Below are 25,949 nucleotides of genomic sequence, written 5' to 3'. Positions count from 1 at the left end.
CACACAATAATTCAAATGTCCTGTTGCTGCAAGACTATTTTCCTGCTGTGAGAAACTAGTCAAATTAAGATCCTAACTGTACCATTTGGCCAACCAGCACTCCATCAGACCCACATCCCATAGCACAGAGACATCAAACTTCATCCAGAACCATTCACAGTATACATTTGTGAATTCCCAGTAGGCAGCTAACTCAACTGAAAGGGCATACATACTGAATTCAAAATCTGTATTTACACCAAATCTAAAATCAGAAATAACTTTTCTACTCTACAAAATTGCATTCCTGTATTTTTCTGCATTGTGGCATTATTTTCTTCTAACACGTTAACGACGGCATTAGACTTTGACACCACAAAATTAGGACATAAATACCCTGCACAAATAGACAAAAAAAGTCAGCACTGCTTCTTCTCAGACATTTTGTCTGTAGAAATAGCTGATTCACATTATTCCTCAGCCTCTCTTGATTGAAAGGCTATCTGACAGAGCTGTCTGTTTAAGACAGAATCTCTGCAGTAACCTCTCAGAGTAGACCAAGCTAGACCATGAGAACAAAGTGCATGGACATAGTCTGGCCTTGTGTGAATCTTGAAACAAATCCAATTCAAAACAGATGCTTGTCAGTCAGTGGTAATCAAAGTGGGTCCACTAAGTTATTTCCACATATTTCAATGAAAAGGCTATTCCATTATTTTGTGAGACGGTGAATTACTATGGACCGAACGTAACAACTTTATAGTCCCTAAAAACAATGAAGAAACCAGCCAATCTGGAGGCAGTATTTCTCAAAGCCCTTGAGTCCCCTAACAACTTGACATAATTTTATAACAGAAATGATCAAATGAGTGTGAAAATGGCTGAGTATCCAGTGTGTGGATGAATGTGGGGTCCTCATGGGGTCTCTGGGTCATTTGTTCCATCAGTTTCTGCCTCCTGCGTCTTCCCTCCATCCTCTACTTTCCTATATTTCCGCGCGTGTTTGTATTTGTCCACGTAGGCTTTGACCAGGTTGGCCACTTTTACAGGGTTGATCTCCCCGCTCTTACTATGGCAGACCTGGAAACGCAATGGAAAACAAATCACATGCATGTTAAGTGAAGCAATGTACAAGCACAGTCAAATTACTTTATTTAAATCCACAGTGAAACACAATGGCTGTCTTTCTGCAAGAATTAGTGGAAGACTCAGTCGATGAATGTAAACTCTCATATTGCACAAGTTGGGGCAAGCCATTATATCAGGGATGGGCAACTTTTATGGGAGTGGGGGCCACATAAAATCTGAACTCATGAAGGGCCGCAGTTGCTCCACATCGGTACCCACATCCATAGGCTCCCCCCCTCATTGCAAGCAAAACATTTTAGTGGCCCCCGTCTTGACAGCAGAGAGACATTTTACACGTTTCAGAGTTAATTTTTTGCAATTCTACACATTTTGACATGGGGCGGAGAGGAACATTTGCAGTTTTTAATATGATATCTGAGTGAAACTGACTAACAAAATCAATGGGGGCCCCCCGGCTGGTAATTTGATCATGATAACAAGTTTAGATAGCTGGCTGCTAAACTAACTTAGCAATCTAAAAAAAGTTAGCTGACATGGGCTAATTGACTGACTATCAGGCCCCGCTCTCTCGCTTTCCCAGATGTTTAGTTCATTTCATTCCAATCTCCTTTGCATTACTGTAGCCATTTTCTGTAACCTGTCAACTATGTGTCTGTCTATCCCTGTTCTCTCCTCTCCGCACAGGCTATACAAACACCTCACACCGCGTGGCTGCTGCCACTCTAACCTGGTGGTCCCTGCATGCACGACCCACGTGGAGTTCCAGGTCTCCGGCAGCCTCTGGAACTGCCGTTCTGCGGCCAACAAGGAAGAGTTCATCTCAGCCTATGCCACCCTCCAGTCCCTTGAATTCTTGGCGCTGACGGAAACATGGATTACCACAGAAAACACTGCTTCTCCTACTGCTCTCTCCTCGTCTGACCATGTGTTCTCGCATACCCCGAGAGCATCTGGTCAGCGGGGTGGTGGCACAGGAATCCTCATCTCTCCCAAGTGGACATTCTCTCTTTTTTCCCCTGACCCATCTGTCTATCTCCTCATTTGAATTCCATGCTGTCACAGTCACTAGCCCATTCAAGCTTAACATCCTTATCATTTATCGCCCTCCAGATTCCCTTGGAGAGTTCATCAATGAGCTTGATGCCTTGATAAGTTCCTTTCCCGAGGATGGCTCACCCCTCACAGTTCTGGGTGACTTTAACCTCCCTACGTCTACCTTTGACTCATTTCTCTCTGCCTCCTTTCCACTCCTCTCCTCTTTTGACCTCACCCTCTCACCGTCCCCCCCTACTCACAAGGCAGGCAATACGCTTGACCTCATCTTTACTAGATGCTGTTCTTCTACTAATCTCACTGCAACTCCCCTCCAAGTCTCCGACCACTACTTTGTATCCTTTTCTCTCTCGCTCTCCTCCAACACTACTCACTCTGCCCCTACTCAGATGGTAATGGGACTCCCTGCGGACCTGGCATCTTTTCACTCCCTCTCTACATTTTCTTCCTCTGTTTCTGCTGCTAAAGCCACTTTCTACCACTCTAAATTCCAAGCATCTGCCTCTAACCCAAGGAAGCTCTTTGCCACCTTCTCCTCCCTGCTGAATCCTCCCCCCCCCCCCTCCCTCTCTGTGGATGACTTTGTCAACCATTTTGAAAAGGTTGACGACATCCGATCCTCGTTTGTTAAGTCAAATGACACCGCTGGTCCTGCTCACACTGCCCTACCCTATGCTTTGACTGATTTCTCCCCTCTCTCTCCAGATGAAATCTTGCGACGGCCGCCCGCCCAACAACCTGCCCGCTTGACCCCATCTCCTCCTCTCTTCTCCAGACCATTTCCGGAGACCTTCTCCCTTATCTCACCTCTCTCATCAACTCATCCTTGACCGCTGGATATGTCCCTTCCATCTTCAAGAGAGCGAGAGTTGCACCCCTTCTCAAAAAACCTACACTCGATCCCTCCGATGTCAACAACTACAGACCAGTATCCCTTCTTTATTTTCTCTCCAAAACTCTTGAGCGTGCCGTCTTTAGCCAACTGTCTTGCTATCTCTCTCAGAATTACCTTCTTGATCCAAACCAGTCAGGTTTCAAGACTGGTCATTCAACTGAGACTGCTCTTCTCTATGTCACGGAGGCTCTCCGCACTGCTAAAGCTAACTCTCTCTCCTCTGCTCTCGTCCTTCTAGAACTATCTGCTGCCTTTGATACTGTGAACCATCAGATCCTCCTCTCCACCCTCTCCGAGTTGGGCATCTCCGGCGCGGCTCACTCTTGGATTGTGTCCTACCTGACACGTCGCTCCTACCAGGTGGCGTGGCGAGAATCTGTCTCCGCACCACGTGCTCTCACCACTGGTGTCCCCCAGGGCTCAGTTCTAGGCCCTCTCCTATTCTCGCTATACACCAAGTCACTTGGCTCCGTCATATCCTCACATGGCCTCTCCTATCATTGCTACGCAGACGACACACAATTAATCTTCTCCTTTACCCCTTCTGATAACCAGGTGGCGAATCGCATCTCTGCATGTCTGGCAGACATATCAGTGTGGATGACGGATCACCACCTCAAGCTGAACCTCGGCAAGACGGAGCTGCTCTTCCTCCCGGGGAAGCACTGCCCGTTCCAAGATCTCGCCATCACAGTTGACAACTCCATTGTGCCGTCCTCCCAGAGTGCAAAGAGCCTTGGCGTGACCCTGGACTACACCCTGTCGTTCTCCGCTAACATCAAGGCGGTGACCTGATCCTGTAGGTTCATGCTCTTCAACATTTGCAGAGTACGACCCTGCCTTACACAGGAAGCGGCACAGGTCCTAATCCAGGCACTTGTTATCTCCCGTCTGGATTACTGCAACTCGCTGTTGGCTGGGCTCCCTGCCTGTGCCATTAAACCCCTACAACTCATCCAGAACGCCGCAGCCCGTCTGGTGTTCAACCTTCCCAAGTTCTCTCACGTCACCCCGCTCCTCCGCACACTCCACTGGCTTCCAGTTGAAGCTCGTATCTGCTATAAGACCATGGTGCTTGCCTACAGAGCTGTGAGGGGAACGGCACCTCCGTACCTTCAGGCTCTGATCAGTCCCTACACCCAAACGAGGGCATTGCGTTCATCCACCTCTGCGGAAGCACAGTTCCCGCTCAGCCCAGTCAAAACTGTTCGCTGCTCTGGCACCCCAATGGTGGAACAAGCTCCCTCACGACGCCAGGACAGCGGAGTCACTCACCACCTTCCGGAGACACTTGAAACCGCACCTCTTTAAGGAATACCTGGGATAGGATAAAGTAATCCTTCTACCCCCCCTTACCCCACCCCAAAGAAAAAAAAGTGACATAAGAGAAAAACTGCTGATGCACCACTAATTGGTCCGAGGGCCTTCAAAAGGGGGGCCGGGCCGCATGGCCGCCAGTTACCCACCCCTGCCTTACATCAACCAATGAAAGACACTTGATCCAAAGATTCACTCCCATGATAAACATCTTTGGTTTCATTAATATGTGCGTGTTATCCAGTTTCCATAAAAACTCATTTTAATTTGTCATTTTGAGCGAATGATCAGGTGTACCTTCTGGACAGCCTTGCGTACGATATCCTTGTACTCGTCCTTAGTGATGTCCCTCTTCTGGTAGAATGGCTTGATAGCCAGCTTTACCTCCTCTATGGCTCTCTCCTGCATGTGGAGTTTCTTTATGTACTGTGGACAGAACCAAGGATTGGTCAACACACACACACTATTATAAAGGGGTCCAGAGCCATGTATTTACATGGCTCTGAAGGGGACCGGTCATTCGCTTGCAACAAGTATTTGTATTTATTATGGATCCCCGTCAGCAGCTACTCTTCCTGGGGTCCAGCAAAATTAAGGCAGTTATACAATTTTTAAAAAAACATTACAATACATTTACAACAGATTTCACAACACATTGTGTTCCCTCAGACCCCTACTCTACTACCACATATCTACAACACAGAATCCATGTGTATGTGTGTGTATAGTGCATATGTTATTGTGTGTTTGTATGCATGTGTCTGTGCCTATGTTTGTGTTGCTTCACAGTCCCTGCTGTTCCAAAAGGTGTACCTTTATCAGTTTTTTTTAAATCTAATTCTACTGCTTGCATGAGTTACTTGATGTGGAATAGAGTTCCATGTAGTCATGGCTCTATGTAGTACTGTGTGCCTCCCATAGTCTGTTCTGGACTTGGGGACTGTGAAGAGACCTCTTGTGGCATCTTGTGGAGGTATGCATGGGTGTCTGAGCTGTGCGCCAGTAGTTCAAACAGACAGCTCGGTGCATTCAACATGTCAATACCTCTCACAAATACAAGTAGTGATGAAGTCAACCTCTCCTCCACTTTGAGCCAGGAGAGATTGACATGCATATTATTAATGTTAGCTATCTGTGTACATCTAAAGGTCAGCTGTGCTGCCCTGTTCTGAGCCAATTGCAATTTTCCTAAGTCCCTCTTTGTGGCACCTGACCACGATTGCACAGTAGTCCAGGTGCGACAAAACTAGGATCTGTAGGACCTGCCTTATTGATAGTGTTATTAAGAAGGCAGAACAACACTTTATTACGGACAGTCCTCTCTCAATCTTAGCTACTGTTGTATCAATATGTTTTGACCATGACAGTTTACAATCCAGGGTTACTCCAAGCAGTTTAGTCACCTCAACTTGCTCAATTTCCACATTATTAATTACAAGATTTAGTTGAGGTTTAGTGAATGAATTGTCCCAAATACAATGCTTTTAGTTTTAGAAATATTTAGGACTAACTTATTCCTTGCCACCCATTCTGAGACTAACTGCAGCTCTTTGTTAAGTGTTGCAATAATTTCAGTCGCTGTAGTAGCTGACGTGAATAGTGTTGAGTCATCCGCAATACAGTGCCTTGCAAAAGTATTCACCCACCTTGGCATTTTTCCAATTTTGTTGACTTACAACCTGGAATTAAAATTGATTTTTTGGGGGGGTTTGTATCATTTGATTTACACAACATGCCTACCACTTTGAAGATGCAAAATATTTTTTGGGGTGAAACAAACAAGAAATAAGACAAAAAAACAGAACTTGAGCATGCATAACTATTCCGCCCCCCCCAAAGTCAATACTTTGTAGAGCCACCTTTAGCAGCAATTACAGCTGCAAGTCTCTTGGGGTATGTCTCTATAAGCTTGGCACATCTAGCCTCTGGGATTTTTGCCCATTCTTCAAAGCAAAACTGCTCCAGCTCTTTCAAGTTGGATGGGTTCCGCTGGTGTACAGCAATCTTTAAGTCATACCACAGATTCTCACTTGGATTGAGGTCTGGGCTTTGACTAGGCCATTCCAAGACATGTAAATGTTTCCCCGTAAAGTGTTGCTTTAGCAGTATGCTTAGGGCCAACTTTGGCGGATAGCCGTCGTCGGGTGAGGTTGTGTCTCTCTCTGGCAGGAGGTAAGCTTGGCTTATATGGTGTCGAGTAAAGCTTAAACTATGTATTTAGACTGTAGTTAGGTATTGTAGGTAGTTATCGTGGGTTATTGTATGTAATTATTGTAGGTAAGTATTGTATTCGGCTGAGCCCGGTGAAGCACAAGGCTAGCTAACCCACTACCTGGACTAGCTAGCAGGTAGCTACTGGTAACTATTAGCAACTGTGGATAGTTGTTTCACGCTTGAGAGTACCTGTAATTACGCCAGCTAGCTGCCTACAATAATTACATACAATAATGCCTACCATTCAGCTGTTTTTCTAACCTCATTGTCTGAAGCGTTAACGTTGGGTAGTAAGTAGCTACTGTGCTCGAAATGTAGCTAGCTTGTTGCTACCTGGATAGCTAACTAAACAATAGCTGGAACGACCTAGCGAACAGACGCGAACTGGCCGAGTCGATTCAGTGGCTAGCTTTGCACTTGGCTAGCTAACAGTAGCTGCTAGGGGTAAGTTAAAACCTACATTTGTGTTTTGTTTTTACATACTGGTAGCCAGAGTCGTTCAAGGGAATTCGGGACATGGGTGACTAGTTAACGTTAGCTTGGCTCTCTCGGTGTGTTCGTGCCGTGGGAGGAGGGGTTGGTTCATTGACAGAGAGCAATGGCTAGCTAGTATGCTAACTATTCTAGCTAACTAACTGGCTGAATAAGTTGACGACGGACTCACTCAAGCTGTCGGGACTAACCCACAACGTTAGACACGGACACGAATGATCTGCTTGGCGTGTTGACACACTGGTGGTTTGTTGTGGCCGAGTATTGGTGCTAAACCGTGTTGTTGGAGGCTGGCATGCTAGTTGGCTGTGGCATCATAGGACTAGGTGCCCTGGACGGTTTTCACTGAAGAATACTGTACCAAGTTAGCTAGCTGAATAAACTAAGTTAGTCTATTCCTAGAAAACATTGAACCGCTGTAGTTTACAACAATTATAGTTTCTGAGGTGGAAGTTGGGAGAGTTATATTTGGGTGTTTCAGTGAAACGTAAGTGAGGGAGGCTCCGCTCTCTCGCTTTCCCAGATGTTTAGTTAATTTCATTCCAATCTCCTTTGCATTATTGTAGCCATTTTCTGTAGCCTGTCTATCCCTGTTCTCTCCTCTCCGCACAGGCTATACAAACGCCTCACACCGCGTGGCTGCTGCCTCTCTAACCTGGTGGTCCCTACACGCACGACCCACGTGGAGTTCCAGGTCTCCGGCAGCCTCTGGAACTGCCATTCTGCGGCCAACAAGGCAGAGTTCATCTCAGCCTATGCTACCCTCCAGTCCCTCGATTTCTTGGCGCTGACGGAAACATGGATTACCACTGAAAACACTGCTACTCCTACTGCTCTCTCCTCGTCTGACCATGTGTTCTCGCATACCCCCGAGAGCATCTGGTCAGCGGGGTGGCGGCACAGGAATCCTCATCTCTCCCAAGTGGACATTCTCTCTTTTTCCCCTGACCCATCTGTCTATCTCCTCATTTGAATTCCATGCTATCACAGTCACTAGCCCATTCAAGCTTAACATCCTTATAATTTATCGCCCTCCAGGTTCCCTTGGAGAGTTCATCAATGAGCTTGACGCCTTGATAAGTTCCTTTCCCGAGGATGGCTCACCCCTCACAGTTCTGGGTGACTTTAACCTCCCTACGTCTACCTTTGACTCATTTCTCTCTGCCTCCTTTCCACTCCTCTCCTCTTTTGACCTCACCCTTTCACCATCCCCCCCTACTCACAGGGCAGGCAATACGCTTGACCTCATCTTTACTAGATGCTGTTCTTCTACTAATCTCACTGCAACTCCCCTCCATGTCTCCGACCACTACTTTGTATCCTTTTCTCTCTCGCTCTCCTCCAACACTTCTCACACTGCCCCTACTCAGATGGTAATGCGCCGTCGCAACCTTCGCCCTCTCTCTCCCGCTACTCTCTCCTCTTCCATCCTATCATCTCTTCCCTCTGCTCAATCCTTCTCCCTCCAATCTCCTGATTCTGCCTCCTTAACCCTCCTCTCCTCCCTTTCTGCATCCTTTGACTCTCTATGTCCCCTATCCTCCCGGCCGGCTCGGTCCTCCCCTCCTGCTCCGTGGCTTGACGACTCATTGCGAGCTCACAGAACAGGGCTACGGGCAGCCGAGCGGAAATGGAGGAAAACTAGACTCCCTGCGGACCTGGCATCTATTTACTCCCTCCTCTCTACATTTTCTTCCTCTGTTTCTGCTGCTAAAGCCACTTTCTACCACTCTAAATTCCAAGCATCTGCCTCTAACCCTAGGAAGCTCTTTGCCACCTTCTCCTCCCTTCTGAATCCTCCTCACCCCCCCCCCCCTCTCTGTGGATGACTTTGTCAACCATTTTGAAAAGAAGGTTGACGACATCCGATCCTCGTTTGTTAAGTCAAATGACACTGCTGGTCCTGCTCACACTGCCCTACCCTATGCTTTGACTTATTTCTCCCCTCTCTCCAGATGAAATCTTGCGACTTGTGATGGCCGGCCGCCCAACAACCTGCCCGCTTGACCCTATCCCCTCCTCTCTTCTCCAGACCATCTCCAGTGACCTTCTCCCTTACCTCACCTCGCTCATCAACTCATTCTTGACCGCTGGCTATGTCCCTTGCGTCTTCAAGAGAGCGAGAGTTGCACCCCTTCTCAAAAAACCTACACTCGATCCTTCCGATGTCAACAACTACAGACCAGTATCCCTTCTTTCTTTTCTCTCCAAAACTCTTGAGCGTGCCGTCTTTAGCCAACTCTCTTGCCATCTCTCAGAATGACCTTCTTGATCCAAACCAGTCAGGTTTCAAGACTGGTCATTCAACTGAGACTGCTCTTCTGTGTCATGGAGGCTCTCTGCACTGCTAAAGCTAACTCTCTCTCCTCTGCTCTTGTCATTCTAGACCTGTCTGCTGCCTTTGATACTGTGAACCATCAGATCATCCTCTCCACCCTCTCCGAGTTGGGCATCTCCGGCGCGGCTCACTCTTGGATTGCGTCCTACCTGACAGGTCGCTCCTACCAAGTGGCGTGGCGAGAATCTGTCTCCGCACCACGTGCTCTCACCACTGGTGTCCCCCAGGGCTCAGTTCTAGGCCCTCTCCTATTCTCGCTATACACCAAGTCACTTGGCTCCGTCATATCCTCACATGGCCTCTCCTATCATTGCTACGCAGACGACACACAACTAATCTTCTCCTTTCCCCCTTCTGACAACTAGGTGGCGAATCGCATCTCTGCATGTCTGGCAGACATATCAGTGTGGATGACGGATCACCACCTCAAGCTGAACCTCGGCAAGACGGAGCTGCTCTTCCTCCCGGGGAAGGACTGCCCGTTGCATGATCTCGCCATCACAGTTGACAACTCCGTTGTGTCCTCCTCCCAGAGTGCAAAGAGCCTTGGCGTGACCCTGGACAACACCCTGTCGTTCTCCGCTAACATCAAGGCGGTGACCGGATCCTGTAGGTTCATGCTCTACAACATTCGGAGTACGACCCTGCCTTACACAGGAAGCTGCACAGGTCCTAATCCAGGCACTTGTCATCTCCCGTCTGGATTACTGCAACTTGCTGTTGGCTGGGCTTCCTGCCTGTGCCATTAAACCCCTACAACTCATCCAGAATGCCGCAGCCCGTCTGGTGTTCAACCTTCCCAAGTTCTCTCACGTCACCCCACTCCTCCGCACACTCCACTGGCTTCCAGTTGAAGCTTGCATCTGCTACAAGACCATGGTGCTTGCCTACGGAGTGAGGGGAACGGCACCTACGTACCTTCAGGCTCTGATCAGTCCCTACACCCAAACAAGGGCATTGCGTTCATCCACCTCTGGCCTGCTGGCCCCCCTACCTCTGCGGAAGCACAGTTCCCGCTCAGCCCAGTCAAAACTGTTCGCTGCTCTGGCACCTCAATGGTGGAACAAACTCCCTCACGACGCCAGGACAGCGGAGTCACTCACCACCTTCCGGAGACACTTGAAACCCCACCTCTTTAAGGAATACCTGGGATAGGATAAAATAATACTTCTACCCCCCCTTACCCCACCCCAAAGAAAATAAGAAAAAAAAACATATCGTAAAGTGGTTATCCCACTGGCTATAAGGTGAATGCACCAATTTGTAAGTCGCTCTGGATAAGAGCGTCTGCTAAATGACGTAAATGTAAATGTCATTGTCCTGCTGGAAGGTGAAACTCCGTCCCAGTCTCAAATCTCTGGAAGACTGAAAAAGGTTTCCCTCAAGAATTTCCCTGTATTTAGCGCCATCCATCATTCCTTCAATTCTGACCAGTTTCCCAGTCCCTGCAGATGAAAAACATCCCAACAGCATGATGCTGCCACCACCATGCTTCACTGTGGGGATGGTGTTCTCGGGGTGATGAGAGGTGTTGGGTTTGCGCCAGACATAGCGTTTTCCTTGATGGCCAAAAAGCTCAATTTGAGTCTCATCTGACCAGAGTACCTTCTTCCATATGTTTGGGGAGTCTCCCACATGCCTTTTGGCAAACACAAAAACGTGTTTCCTTATGTTTAAAATTTTTTTAGTCATTTAGCAGACGCTCTTATCCAGAGCGATTTACAGGAGCAATTAGGGTTAAGTGCCTTGCTCAAGGGCACCAACAGATTTTTCACCTAGTCGGCTCTGAGATTAGAACCAGCGACCTTTCGGTTACTGGCACTACGCTCTTAACCACTAAGCAAATACTTTCTCTGGCCACTCTTCCGTAAAGCCCAGCTCTGTGGAGTGTGCGGCTTACAGTGGTCCTATGTACAGATACTCCAATCTCCGCTGTGGAGCTTTGCAGCTCCTTCAGGGTTATCTTTGGTCTCTTTGTTGCCTCTGATTAATGCCCTCCTTGCCTGGTCCGTGAGTTTTGGTGGGCGGCCCTCTCTTGGCAGGTTTGTTGTGTTGCAATATTCTTTCCATTTTTTTAAATAATGGATTTAATGGTGCTCTGTGGGATGTTCAAAGTTTCTGATATTTTTTTATAACTCAACCCTGATCTGTACTTCTCCACAACTTTGTCCCTGACCTGTTTGGAGACCTCCTTGGTCTTCATGGTGCCGCTTGCTTGGTGGTGCCCCTTGCTTAGTGGTGTTGCAGACTCTGGGGCCTTTCAGAACAGGTGTATATACACTGAGATCAGGTGACACTTAAATAATGTCCACCTGTGTGCAATCTAATTATGTGACTTCTGAAGGTAATTGGTTGTACCAGATCTTATTAAGGGGCTTCATAGCAAAGGGGGTGAATACATATGCACGCACCACTTTTCCGTTATTAATTTTTTTGAATTTTTTGGTTTCACTTCACCAATTTGGACTATTTTGTGTATGTACATTACATGAAAACCAAATTAAAATCAATTTAAATTACAGGTTGTAATGCAACAAAATAGGAAAAACGCCAAGGGGGATGAATACTTTTGCAAGGCACTGTACATAGACACACTGGCTTTAGTAAAGATTGAAAAAAGGGGCCTAGACAGCTGCTACTGATATCACCCAAGTGTGCATCAATCCATTTGAAGACCGTTGTCCTTCCTTCATCCTCTGACTCACCTTATCGTTCCTAGAAGCATCATCCTCTCCCAGGTCTTCGTTGGGTTCCCCCTGCCCAGGTTTGGACAGCCCTACTGTGGTTAGGCTGCTGGAGCTGGAGGGGGCACTGGGGAGCGTTATGGACACACTGCCCCTCTTGGTGCTCTGGACCTTGGGGTCAGTGAGTGACGTAGCCCCCAAGGGAGCCTCCTATAGGTGGGAAGATTTAGATGAGGCCATCTTCACATGTAAGCCTTTTGATTATTGGACAAATCCCAATTTGAGATGTGTGTGCAAGTATAATGTTAACGTAAACTGTGCATTTTTGTTGATAAATAAAATTAAGCAACACAATTTGATGTGCTGCTAAATTACAGTACAATAATAACATTTTAATTTTAATTTCATTTAATGTCATGTTCATATTCACAACAGAAATATGACCTAACCACAACAATAAACTAGGGAATAAATCTCAACCATCTATTGCCTCATCATGCAGCAGAAAATATGTTGTTATTGTGTTATGGTATTACCAGCACATAATAGCCTTTGTGATGTGTACCTTTGCCCCAGTTTAGATTTGATTTCCCTTTCAAGGTTTCTACTTTCATTTCACCATAAAACCCTCCTCTATCAGATTAAGTTTCAGTGAGCTGCACTGGCTTTACACGGACACACCACAACTGCTCTCCGAGTCAAAATGGACATACTTCGCCACCTTGTGGCCTTTTAGGAGAGGTGCAAGTTCATTATAGGAATAGTTTGTGTTGAAGGTTTAGGAGCACTAAATCACAGATATCTGTAAAGATCAACAGAACATCTACTTGATTTTGACATGACCGGCCGCCAGTATGATGCCGTGACTAGGTGCCATTTCATGGTGAACTGCCAGTTTACTGATTGATCATAACTACACATTAGCAGGGAAGAAAGGCAGCATACAGCGGTAGAGGCCTGAAGCTAAGCACTGACCTCACACCACACAGAACAAAAAACAGCTATCTAGGTAAGGCCAACCTAATGAGCCGTACCTGATTGGAGGTAGGTCTGCGAGCTCCCTCCTGTTTCAGCTTCAGTTTGTAGAGGGCCAGCTCTGAGACGAAGGCAAAACCAACACACATCTTAACTAGCTGTTCTTGTCTTAACTCAAGAGCTATGACCCTCTCTGTGTTATGTGAATTAGAGGTCATTTCTGCACCAGAGTCAAAGAGTCAACTAGAAATGGTTGATTTATGTAATTCAACACGTAATGGCTCTGATTGGGCCAATCCAGGTTATGGTATGCTTAAGTTGTATAAAAATGTACAATAATACTCACTACTGCCAGTCTTCTCTGGCTGTGGCCTCTCTGGCTGTGGCCCCTCTGGCTCCTGCAGGTTCCAGGTGACCCTCTTCACAGAGGGTTTGGCCTTGGCACCTGCTGTGACTGGCACTGGTTCTCCCTCAGTCTTCCCCTCCTCCTCCCCCCCCTCTCCTTCCTTCTCCTGTTTGACCCCAGCCTCCCCACTCTCTCCACCTGGCTCCGTCTTCACATAGTCCAGGCTGTCCAGCATCATGTCCACGTCCATGTCATCATCGTCATAGTCTGAAGGCTCCTCTACCTCGTGCTTCTCTGAGTTCACTGGTACGGGTTGGACAGGTGGAGGAGTCCGGGTGAGGGCCTTTGGTACAGGAGGAAACAGGGATGGGGCCACCTGCAGGGGGCCCCATCCCTGAGGAGGAGCAGGGACAGGGTTGGTGCTGAGTGTTGAGAAGCTGGGGCTGGATTGGCCAGTTTGGGTGGGAGGAACAGGGATGTTGGAGGTCAGTTGTTGAGGCAGCTCAGGCCAGATGGGCTCAGTCTTGATGGTTTCCTTTAACGCTTGATCTTTTTGATCTGCTATGTCTGATGTGGAGACGGCGCACGCCTCCATTATGAGGGCGGAAGGTTGTTCTTTTTCCATCTCCTTGTGCTCTTGCAAGTCCTTGACTGTGCTGAACGTTGACAGAGGTTTGTCTTTCTTGATTGGTTTACTATCCAGTGATTCTTCCAACATATCAAAGGCAGGTTTCTCTTTTTTTATCTCTTTGAGCAGCTTAGACTCCTTGAGTAGTTTTGCTGAGAGAGAGGCGTGTCTCTCTGTTCTAATGTCATTGCTGTCACTCTCATTTTTCACCTCTGAGACAGAGAGGACAGAGAGAGGTTTGAGTCCTGAGGACAGCATCTCTTGTTTGATCTCTCGCTCTTTTCTCTCTTCTTTAGCCTCTCTCTCCTCTTTCAGAGGGACACGGGGGAGCACTTTCTCCTTTTTCTTCCCTTTCTGTTCTTCTAGCTTTTTGGAGGAGGTGGTTGAGGAAGACCCTGGTGGTCTCTGTGTGCCCTGTGACGACCCCTCTTCTTTCCTCCTCTCTCTGGACCTCGACCTGGACTTCGGCCTCTTCCTGTCTTTCGACCGCACCTGAATCCTGTCCTTTGATCCGGAGGATGATGGTTGTGATCGTGAGTGGTCTTTCCTCCTCTCCCTGGACCTGGAACGGGACCGTGAGCGAGACTGTGAGCAATCACGCTTCTTGTCCTTTGACGGGCGGCCCTTCTCTCTTTCACTCCCTCTGCCCTCGTTCCTCTCCCTGCTCCCTCGCTTCTGCTTTTTCCTCTTGGACCGCTCTCTGCTGCTGGAGCCTGACCCTGAACTTAATCAAAATAATAGTTATTATAATAGGAAATATACTAGAATACATATTATATTATTATTAAAACACCACAAAATCACAGCACACAAAATTTACATTATCACACAATGACATTACTACCTGGAGCGCCTCCTGTCTTTGGACGGAGAGCGTGACCGTCTCTTCTTCCTGCGAGACCTCTCCGAGAAATCAGAGGTAGAGCTGTCTGACGGGGAACGAGTCCTTCTCCTCTCCCTCGAAACCGAACGCCTAGAACTCCTCTCTCCCCCCTTGTCTCCTCTCCTACCCACCTCATAACGTCTCCTCCTTCCTGCCTGGTCCGGGGCCTTGTCTCCCCTCCTCCTGCCTGCCTCCGGGCTGATTGAGGCAGACCGCCACTCCGTGGAAGACCCCCTGCCTTTGGATGTTTTCCTCCCCTGGCCTGAGGGCCTGGAGTGTGATTCAGACCTGGATGGGGACCTGGGGAGGCTGTCCTGGAGCTCTGACTTTATCTCAGTCTTCACCATCCTGTTGCTGTGGTGGATTGAGGCTGAACTGGATGAGGAAGGAGTAGTCTTCTGGTTCTGGGGCTCTCTACTGTTGCCAGTCTGGCTGTGCTGCCCTTTCTCATCCCCTGGCTCGTTCCTCTCCCTCTTCAGATGGACCTGGCTCTGGGACAGAGGTGTGCTGGTGCCACTCATCCCAGACCTGGGTGCGTTGTGAGGGCTGTGACCAGGCTTCGCTGTGTCAGAGTTCTCTAGCTCGCTCTTCACCTCCAGACCTTCTCCTGAGCCCTCATCCCTCTCCAGTGACACCCTACTCTCCAGTGCCTCAGCTTTCACCTGGTGGCTGGCACCTTCCTTGTGCACCATGGTTGGTTTCCCCCCAGCATGGCTCTCTGCTTCGCTGTCTGAGGCGTTGGAGTCTGAGCCGGTTGGGTGGAAGGGGTCGTATATATCCCCCTCTTCCTTCTCCTCTTTGACCGGTGTGTGTGAGGACGTCAGGGGATTCTGTTTGTTCATGCGCTCCGCTCTTTTCCTCTTCGCCTCCTCTTCCTCCGCGGACGCCGGTTCTAGACAGTTGCCGGCAGCAACAATTGCAGACGCAACAATTGCAGAGGCGTTGCTAAGCTGTCGGGCGTGCCACGCATTGCCGCTGGCATTGATCCGGAAGCACACCGTGGATGATGTTGATGAAGAGGTGCGGGCAGGGTTAGATGGAGAATCAGAAGAGGTGGAGGAAGAGGAGAAGGAGCTGGAGAAGGCTGAGGAAGGGCCTGCTCTGTCTGGTCTCTGTCCCTCTGTCCTGCCCTGCTGCTGGTCCACACTTTGCTGCCTGCCCCTGTTCCCACCCAAGCTGTTCACACAGGCATCAGGGAATCCATTACTACCACTACCATTAGCACTGCTGCTACTACTACTACTACTACTACTACTACCCCCTCTGCTGGCGCTGCCATTCGTTAGGCCACCGCTCTGTTTTATCTTTGGTATCCTGGGAAGCACCGATACTGGTGCTTCCCATACTGGTTTAGGAGAAGCCTTCTTAGCCTGGGGCTGTGGTGGCACCGTCTCCCTCCCTCTGGAGTGAGAGTCTGGGGTAGGAGTGTTGGTGGCTGCCCTCTGGGTCCCATGGGGGGGTCGTACACCAGTGGCCTCCGAGTGGCTGTGTCCAGGACAAGGGCTGGGTCTACAGGGGGCAGGGAAGTGGAGGTGTGGGTGACTCAGGATGGGAGGTGGATAAGTGGCCGGGCGGGGGGATGAGGGGGTTAGAGGGGACAGGCAAGGTCCTGCTACCAGGTCTCCGTTAATGGGAAGAGAAAGGGAGCTGGCTGCTGTGTTAGGGGACATCCCTGATTGGAGCTGGGCTACTGATTCACCAGAGTTGCTGCTCCTACTGCTGCCGGGCATGGAAGACGACAAACCCACTACAACACAAACACAAGACAATTTACTCAACATAACTAAAAAAAGTTTGCTGTGTAACACACAGAATCCAACAGACTTCAAAATCAATGGTTGACAAGCAAAAAAACGTTCACTAGTTCTTAAATAGTCAGGTATTAGATACGGTACAAGAAAAATACTAAGAGAAAGAAAGAAAAACAAATGACAAGAGCTTGAACTAAAGAAAGGAAGAAACCCTAGCAGCCAGCTCACATGGTTTGTTATCCTTGAGGGATCCGTCTCTGTTAATGACTACGTATGAACTGTCCATCAGCAGCATGCTCTGTCCTGACAGGATGCTGCCCAGCAGGTCAGGCACTGGGGCCACCTCCGCCACCTCCTCCAACTGGGGCAGGCTCGGCCCCCGCCTACAACACCATGGCAACCACAGGTCAGACATGTACCATATTGAAGGATGTGAGCTAGATAACATGTGGAAGGAGATGAGAAGGGGTACCTGGAGAGGCCAGCAGTGATTGGTCGAGCCACAGGCTGGTGCGAGAGGAGGGCGGAGCGAGATAAGCCACGCCTCTTTGCTTCCAGCAGTGATGTCGTGGCCAAGGCTTGCTCCTCCTCATCATCCCTGGGGTGGGATTTAAACAGCCAATCAACATTCAGAACCGTATTGAGGTCCATTATTGTTGTCTATATGTTCAGTGTTGTCAGCATTAACTGGAGATTTGCACTCTCTGGATAAATAAAGTACTATGTTATCTTATAGTTGTGCCTGAGACAGACCTGCTAGTGAAGGGGTCCAGATCGTAGGGGTCTCCATAGACAGAGAGCGAAGCAGCTCCTATGTCAGCCCTCATACTGCCCAGAGTGGTTTCTGTAGGCCGGTACACAGAGGGAAGGGACGAGCCCCGTTTGGGCTTCCCTATCCCCAGGCTACGGGCTATACGACCACGAGACGTAGGTTCCTTTTTCACCACCTAGGACCACACACACAGATTGAAAATGAGCACTGATTCTGTCATTTTGTTATAGGTACTATACTTTCATGTTATACTTGTTAAATTTGAATTCTCACCAGTTTCCTTCTGGACTTGGTCCTCCTCACTCTCCGTTTCCTCCTCTTCACCCCGGTGCCTGCAGCTTTGCCCTTACCACCCGTGGCAGACGATGACCTCTTACTCTTGCCTTTCCTACGCTTTACTGTGGGCACAAAGCAAATGCATCTCTTTAAAAAATCCAAGTAGGCTGTGTGTGTGTGTGTGTGTGTTGTCACCTGTCCTGCGTCGTCGGCTGGATGGAACGCGGGGTGTGAGGTTCCGTATGTACACAGCTGTGTTGAGTCCAGCCACCACTGCGTTGATAGTCTCATCCAGCCAGGTGGACTGTGGCATCAGAAAGCTGGGGGAGATCTGAGACCAGAGGAACACTGCATCACTCTACTGATTCTCTGCTGTCTATTTGGACATGCTTTACTTGACATGACCTTCACAGCCGTCTGATGAGGCAGCCTGCAGCATCACTCTAAAGAACCACCACTCTCTGGCTCGCTATTCTAGACCTGCAGGTCAAATGTTACTTGGTGCAAGGAGCGCATTCAAACAAGACAAAATAACATATTGTCATCATTAACCAAATGTTATGTAATACCATACTACATAGACATACTCATCATACACGTTTCAACCCAGGAGAGAAAACATGGGTAACATCATTTTTCATAAGTACATTATCATGCTGCTCACTAAATAATCTTTGATTACAGCATTCATATCAATACTACACAGTCAGTGATACAGAGTAAGGGCTGTTGACACTAGTGGCGAGGAGCGGAGGGTAGTGAGGGAGAACAGAGAAGCCAGTAGGAAGCAACACGCCTCACGCCAAACCTGTGCAATGCGTGCCTGGGTGATGCGATGGCGGTTGACACTGGCGCGAACCCTCTCGCTCTGCTGGGTACGGGCGATGGCCCGGGTGGGGCCCGCCGTGGGGAGGTGGGAGCGGCTGGTTGTGGGACGGGTGCTGCTCAGACTCTCCGTGTCGCTCTGCACTTCCACTGAACCCCCTGAGGAGCAGGAACATTGATGAACTCTGGGATCTTGGTAAAAGGACTTACCTATACTGCTTATTACAAAGAGGATCGTCAAAGTATTCCTCAGATGAAGATGTAATGAGTCAGTACTGAGTATGATTACTTGAATGGCGGTTGTTGGCTTGACACTCTGGGCAGAACCATTCCTCCACAGGGACAGCATCCAGCGGGGGGGTCAGGCACTCCATGTGGTACCTTCCATGGAGCACAGAAATGGAGGGGTAGGAATGAGGTATTAACATGGATATGATCAGAAAATAAAAACCAGGGAAAACCAAAAGGGTTCATTGGAATGATCAGATAAAGATAAATGTATTCCTGATGTCATAAAATCTGGATTTTATGATTAATCAGGAACAATCCCAGAAAGATAGGTGGCATGTGTCACTTGTCTCACCCAGCATCACAGCCGTCACAGAGCAGCAGGCGGTCTTCACGGTCGCTCCCTCCACACACCTCACAGCTGGTCTGTTCCAGCTCCAGGTCTATCACCTCCTCCTGGCCCTCCTTCACTGGTTTCTGCACTGTGATCTGCACTCAACCATCATGCACATAGAGCAATGAGAAGAAAGTGATTGTCTGCTGACTGTTTGCAGCTCCCATGCATGATCCATATTTGGATATACAATGCTTAAACCATAATGGTCTTTGCCACAAAATAACTCAAACACCCTTCATGAGGAATACACACGCCATACGTAGTAGCTACTTCTCTACCTCTCAGAGACCCCCCCCAACAATACAATCAGAAACATCATGCGCAACATTAAATCAAGACCAAATAAAATACATTCACCAAGAGGAAGTCAGACATTTTTTAACTCACCATTTTCTGCACTTTCCCGCCATAACATTTTCTCAGGTAGATGTTATTGAAGACTATTCTGTCCACAGGACAGGAGTTTGCATTCTGAGGGAAGAACAAAACACGATTGGATGCACAACATTTGGACACACTAACATATCATTACTGTCCGTCTTAACAAAACCTCAGTTTATAGGACTGAAAGTGAAAGCTGCGGTGTCTTTGGACCATGGTTCCAGTGACGCTAATGAATTTGACGGGTGACTGTCTTCTAGTTCTTCCGAAAATATCATAATTTTGTGTCTGTACTAACACTGAAGTGAATAAAAAGCTTTGACCCCTTGACCTCTCTTCTTGTCCCCTCTGATGTCACCCACCCACCTTGGACCACTCAAGGATGCAGTCGAGGCAGAAGTAGTGTTCGCAGCTCTCTGGCGTGGCCACGGGCTGGCTGTGGAAGGAGTTGAGGCAAATGGGGCATTTCTCTGTGTCCTCGTCTGAGCTCAGACCTGCCAAGTCAGCAGACGCTCCCCCCACCGCGCCCTCTTCTCCATCTGAGAATGTTGTATGATCAGAAGTTATGAAACTCAAGTGGTAGGTCTATACCTTGGCTACTAAAAGTGTACCATGGACCATTTCAGATTCTTTCCCATGAATACAAAATACTACATCTCCATAGTCTCTCACCATCACTGTCATCCTCTTCTTCCTCCTCCTCGTCTTCCTCTCCATCAAGGTGGTCTTCCTCCTCCTCACCACTGTCAGAAGTTCCCTCCTCAGTTTCCTCCCCATCTTCATCACTGTCTTCATCTGTAAGTTGACAAAGAAAAGTAGATGAGTAAGTAATCCAATTATTTCCAATACCAGTAGTGAGGGGTGCTTGAGCCAATCACTAAGGAAGTTTTCACACATAGTTTTGAGCTATAGTTCGAATCAGAATTTGATTATTTGTTACATTGTTTATTTAATTGTTTTGGTCCGGTTCGTTCCACATTGTCAAAAAAACTAAAATTCCTAAACAAAACCACGTGTCCATGCAAGTAATTTGTTTACTGGAGAAAGATTTAACGTGAGCATTTATCTTTGATTATCATGAAGCATCACTTGTGTCACAATCTTCATATTACTTTAGCTTTGGTCTCAAAACAACATGCGGGAGGAAACAGCGCAATAGCCGCTCTAACTGCGACGTGAAAGGGCTATACAGTAGCCTGTATCCCCAGTATAGCCCCAGTCTCCCCTAATCTGCATCCGATGCTGCTATACTCACTGAATGTTTAAAAGATAAAGTTATGATGATGCATGCATTTCATCAAATGCTCGCAGTCAAATAACCAATAATACTGCGCGACTCCGGTTATTTTCCTGTGTTTGGTCCGGACTGCGTTCTAACCTGCAGCGAACCGCACCACAGTACGAATTCAATCTGACCGAGACAACCATTTTTGAGCGAACCACGTTTCGTGGTTTACTGCGCTCCCAAGTGCGGATAGTGTGTTCACACCAGTCCAACCGAACTAAGGTGGTAAACGCACCAGAGTTCGGAAAAACCGCTACAAACCAATTCGGTGTGAAAGCCTCCTAAGATTCACTCCTTAGGGTATTCATGTAGGAATATGATTCCATACCTGAGATTGCCCACACCGCAGGCCTTTTTTCTTTTCCGTGGGAGGCATTCTGGTTGATCAGCTCATCCTGGCTGTCTTCTTCATCCATGGTTGAACATCAGAGAGCTTCCAGCACCAATATCTAGCTAAATCTCAAAGGCTATGCTTCAAATGAGACATGAATTGTCAGTAGCTGGAAAAGACATGAAATTAAAATGAGTGCCACAACTATTCACCTGGTCCATGCACAAACAAAGCTTTCCTATGTAGTCAGTATTGACACCTGCAACAAGAAAGCATTTTCTAAAAACACCAGATTAAGTAACTATTTATTTTCACACTGTTAATACCGATTTAGCTACTGCATGAGATAGCGGTATGTGAGGGAGCTATGAACAGTGAGGGGAAAAAAATATTTGATCCCCTGCTGATTTTGTACGTTTGCCCAATGACAAAGACATGATCAGTCTATCATTTTAATGGTAGGTTTATTTGAACAGTGAGAGACAGAATAACAAAAAAATCCAGAAAAATGCACGTCAAAAATGTTATAAATTGATTTGCATTTTAATGAGGGAAATAAGTATTTGACCCCTCTGCAAAACATGACTTAGTACTTGGTGGCAAAACCCTTGTTGGCAATCACAGAGGTCAGACGTTTCTTGTAGTTGGCCACCATGTTTGCACACATCTCAGGAGGGATTTTGTCCCACTCCTCTTTGCAGATCTTCTCCAAGTCATTAAGGTTTTGAGCGTGACGTTTGGCAACTCGAACCTTCAGCTCCCTCCACAGATTTTCTATGGGATTAAGGTCTGGAGACTGGCTAGGCCATTCCAGGACCTTAATGTGCTTCTTCTTGAGCCACTCCTTTGTTGCCTTGGCCGTGTGTTTTGGGTCATTGTCATGCTGGAATACCCATCCACGACCCATTTTCAATGTCCTGGCTGAGGGAAGGAGGTTTTCACCCAAGATGACAGTAAATGGCGCCGTCCATCGTCCCTTTGATGCGGTGAAGTTGTCCTGTCCCCTTAGCAGAAAAACACCCCAGAAGCATAATGTTTCCACCTCCATGTTTGACGGTGGGGATGGTGTTCTTGGGGTCATAGGCAGCATTCCTCCTCCTCCAAACACGGCGAGTTGAGTTGATGCCAAACAGCTCGATTTTTGGCCTCATCTGACCACAACACTTTCACCCAGTTCTCCTCTGAATCATTCAGATGTTCATTGGCAAACTTCAGACGGGCATGTATATGTGCTTTCTTGAGCAGGGGGACCTTGCGGGCGCTGCAGGATTTCAGTCCTTCACAGCGTAGTGTGTTACCAATTGTTTTCTTGGTGACTATGGTCCCAGCTGCCTTGAGATCATTGACAAGATCCTCCTGTGTAGTTCTGGGCTGATTCCTCACCGTTCTCATGATCATTGCAACTCCACGAGGTGAGATCTTGCATGGAGCCCCTGGCCGAGGGAGATTGACAGTTATTTTGTGTTTCTTCCATTTGCGAATAATCGCACCAACTGTTGTCACCTTCTCACCAAGCTGCTTGGCGATGGTCTTGTAGCCCATTCCAGCCTTGTGTAGGTCTACAATCTTGTCCCTGACATCCTTGGAGAGCTCTTTGGTCTTGGCCATGGTGGAGAGTTTGGAATCTGATTGATTGCTTCTGTGGACAGGTGTCTTTTATACAGGTAACAAGCTGAGATTAGGAGCACTCCCTTTAAGAGTGTGCTCCTAATCTCAGCTCGTTACCTGTATAAAAGACACCTGGGAGCCAGAAATCTTTCTGATTGAGAGGGGGTCAAATACTTATTTCCCTCATTAAAATGCAAATCAATGTAACATTTTTGACATGCGTTTTTCTGGATTTTGTTGTTGTTATTCTGTCTCTCACTGTTCAAATAAACCTATTATAGACTGATAATTTCTTTATCAGTGGACAAATGTACAAAATCAGCAGGGGATCAAATACTTTTTTTTCCCTCACTGTATGTGAAAACTTGCTAGCATGTCACAAGTCAAGTGGACAGCTTGTTAGCTAATTTAGTCCATTGTGAGACGTAGCTACGTTAACTAGTTAAAGCAAAGGTTCAAGTCTGCAAACGTTACCTACTGTAGCTAACTAAGCCTAAATAGTTTCCCAGGCATAAATTACAAGCACAATCCAGACGGACAAATGAAGGACAAATGTATCTAGCTAGTAGTAGCTGTTCAGCTTAACTAGTTATTAAGTAACTACTGTTAGGTAGCTAACAACTGCTGCTGCTTCACTGCCTTCTGTTTCCTCAACAACAAAAACATTGAGCGGTTTTGGTGTTGCGCTGTGAAGGCATGCTCGCTAAAAGAGCTAGGTAAGTAAACCGTTGTAAATAAGCTTTCATTACCTACCTTATTGCAAAGAAAACGTGCAAGTTTTGGAATATTCTTAGCTAGCTACCAGTAAATGCATTGTTATGAAGAATAGTCTGCTTGCTGCTAGCCTGCTACTGCTAGCATTAGCTTGAGTCTAAATATAACTTCACTTGCACGCTCCTTATGTTCGGTGCATGTGACATTCATATAATGTTGTCAGTTTAAAAGTTAGCATTATTCAGGAGTACGTTAATGTATCCTTCGAACGTGCAAAGCCAGAGTGTTTACACCTACCCTACGCGGTTGTGAATGGCATGTTTGGAGAAATTTCTCAGTCCACGATTTTTGTTGAGTGACACCGCAGGCTAGAATGGCGGAAAGTACGATTCTCTTCTTCTTCTTCTCTGTGATTTTATGACGTACCACAACTATTGTTGAATTGCCGCCGCCAACTGAACGGGGGTGGGAAAAAATACGAAAAAAGGTCAATTCCATTACAGAGAAGGGGGAAAAAAACATGAATCCACACGTATTACACACCAAAAAAAATAACGTTATAAAAAAACATCCCACTCCTTCAGTCATTCAAAAACTCCATAACTCCCTACACAGGCTCTGGGGCTTGCCGCACGAGGCAGAACTGCTGGTGATAGGAACCACAGGAGGCTGCTGAGGGGCGAATGGCTCATAATAATGGTCGGAACGGAGCAAATGGAATGGCATCAAACACATGGAAATTCCGTAAAGTGAGTGTGGAACAGGTGAAAAAATTAACAAATCAACAATGAGAAGCCACCGGGGTCTGACAACCTGGATGGAAATTTACTGACGATAATAGCGGACGATATTGCCATATCTTCAATTTAAGCCTACTAGAAAGTGTGTGCCCTCAGGCCTGGAGGGAAAAAAGTAATTATGCTACCCAAGAATAGTAAAGCCCCCTTTACTGGCTCAAATAGCCGACCAATCAGCCTGTTACCAACCCTTAATAAACTTTTGGAAAAAATGTGTTTGACCAGATACAATGCTATTTTACAGTAAACAAATTGACAATAGACTTTCAGCATACTTATAGGGAAGGACATTCAACAAGCACAGCACTTACACAAATGACTGATGATTGGCTATTTTGTTAGACTTCAGTACTGCTTTTGACATTATCAATCATAGTCTGCTGCTGGAAAAAAGTATCTGTTATGGCTTTACACCCCCTGCTATATTGTGGATAAAGAGTCACCTGTCTAACAGAACACAGACGGTTCTTTAATGGAAGTCTCTCCAACATAATCCAGGTAGAATCAGAAATTCCCCTGGGCAGTTGTTTAGGCCCCTTACTTTTTACTTTGAGTAAAGCCAGTGTGTCTATGTATGCGGATGACTCAACACCATACATGTCAGCTACTACAGCGACTGAAATTACTGACACACTTAACAAAGAGCTGCAGTTAGTCTCAGAATGGGTGGCAAGAAATAAGTTATTTCAAAAACTAAAAGCATTGAATTTGTGACAAATCATTCACTAAACCATAAACCTCAACTACATCTTGTAATGAATAATGTGGAAACTGCTTGGAGTAACCCTGGATTGTAAACTGTCATGGTCAAAACATATTGATACAACAGTAGCTAAGATGGGGAGAATCTGTCCATAATAAAGCGCTGCTCTGCCTTCTTAACAACACTATCAACTAGGCAGGTCCTACAGACCCTAGTTTTGCACCTGGACTACTGTTCAGTAGTGTGGTCAGGTGGCACAAAGAGGGACTTAGGGAAATTACAATTGGCTCAGAACAGGGCAGCACGGCTGGCCCTTAAAAGTACACCGGGAGCTAACATTAATGATATGCATGTCAATCTCTCATGGCTCAAAGTGGAAGAGAAATTGATTTCATCACTACTTGTTTTTGTAAGAAGTATTGACAAGCCGAATGTTCCGAGCTGTCTGTTTAAACTACTAGCACAGAGCTCGGACAGCCATGCATACCCCACAAGACATGCCACCAGAGGTCTCTTCACAATCCCCAAGTCCAGAACAGACTATGGGAGGTGCACAGTTCTACATAGAGCAATGACTACATGGAACTCTATTCCACATCAGGTAACTGATGCAAGCAGTAGAATCAGATTTAAAAAAAAAAAACAGGTAAAAATACACCTTATGGAACAGCAGGGACTGTGAAGAGACACACACAAAGGTACAGACACATGCATACACACACAAGCGCTAGCACACGCACTCTACACACACATACATTGTAATATTGTTGTATGGTGGTATTATACATTTTGTATTGTAGATATGTATGCACTCACTAACTGTAAGTCGCTCTGGATAAGAGCGTCTGCTAAATGACTAAAATGTAAAATGTAGTGGTGTAATAATGTTATGATGTACTGTTTTATATTTTGTTTTATATGTAATGTAAGTGCCTTAATGTGTTTGGACCCCAGGAAGAGTAGCTGCTGCCTTGGCAGCAGCTAATGG

At 47.0% G+C, this 25,949-nt stretch overlaps 1 protein-coding gene across 2 annotated transcripts; it reads right to left on the bottom strand.

Annotated features, from left to right (window-relative positions):
• Positions 1 to 23,864, bottom strand: LOC121532192 (PHD and RING finger domain-containing protein 1-like). 2 transcript variants are annotated; one of them, XM_045204996.1, is made up of 19 exons: positions 23,759 to 23,864; positions 21,137 to 21,308; positions 20,196 to 20,318; positions 19,890 to 20,062; positions 19,530 to 19,613; positions 19,101 to 19,234; positions 18,807 to 18,898; positions 18,501 to 18,676; positions 17,888 to 18,023; positions 17,690 to 17,814; positions 17,398 to 17,591; positions 17,117 to 17,242; positions 16,873 to 17,027; positions 14,855 to 16,640; positions 13,383 to 14,734; positions 13,096 to 13,157; positions 12,083 to 12,271; positions 4,631 to 4,759; positions 1 to 1,059 (listed from the first exon to the last, which is right to left on the bottom strand). In XM_045204996.1, the coding sequence occupies exons 2-19, from the start codon at positions 21,222 to 21,224 to the stop codon at positions 895 to 897; spliced, it is 5,289 nt and encodes a 1,762-aa protein (XP_045060931.1). In that variant the 5' UTR covers positions 21,225 to 21,308; positions 23,759 to 23,864; the 3' UTR covers positions 1 to 894. The 2 variants fall into 2 exon arrangements, with proteins under 2 accessions (XP_045060931.1, XP_041693908.2); XM_041837974.2 differs by lacking the exons at positions 1 to 1,059; positions 4,631 to 4,759 and having other exon boundaries at positions 12,223 to 12,301.
• Between the last annotated feature and the right edge of the window lie 2,085 nt (positions 23,865 to 25,949).

This window comes from Coregonus clupeaformis, chromosome 19 (genome assembly GCF_020615455.1).
Source record: "Coregonus clupeaformis isolate EN_2021a chromosome 19, ASM2061545v1, whole genome shotgun sequence".
Classification (NCBI taxonomy): Eukaryota; Metazoa; Chordata; class Actinopteri; order Salmoniformes; family Salmonidae; genus Coregonus; species Coregonus clupeaformis.
This window is presented reverse-complemented; position numbering and strand designations above follow the sequence as displayed.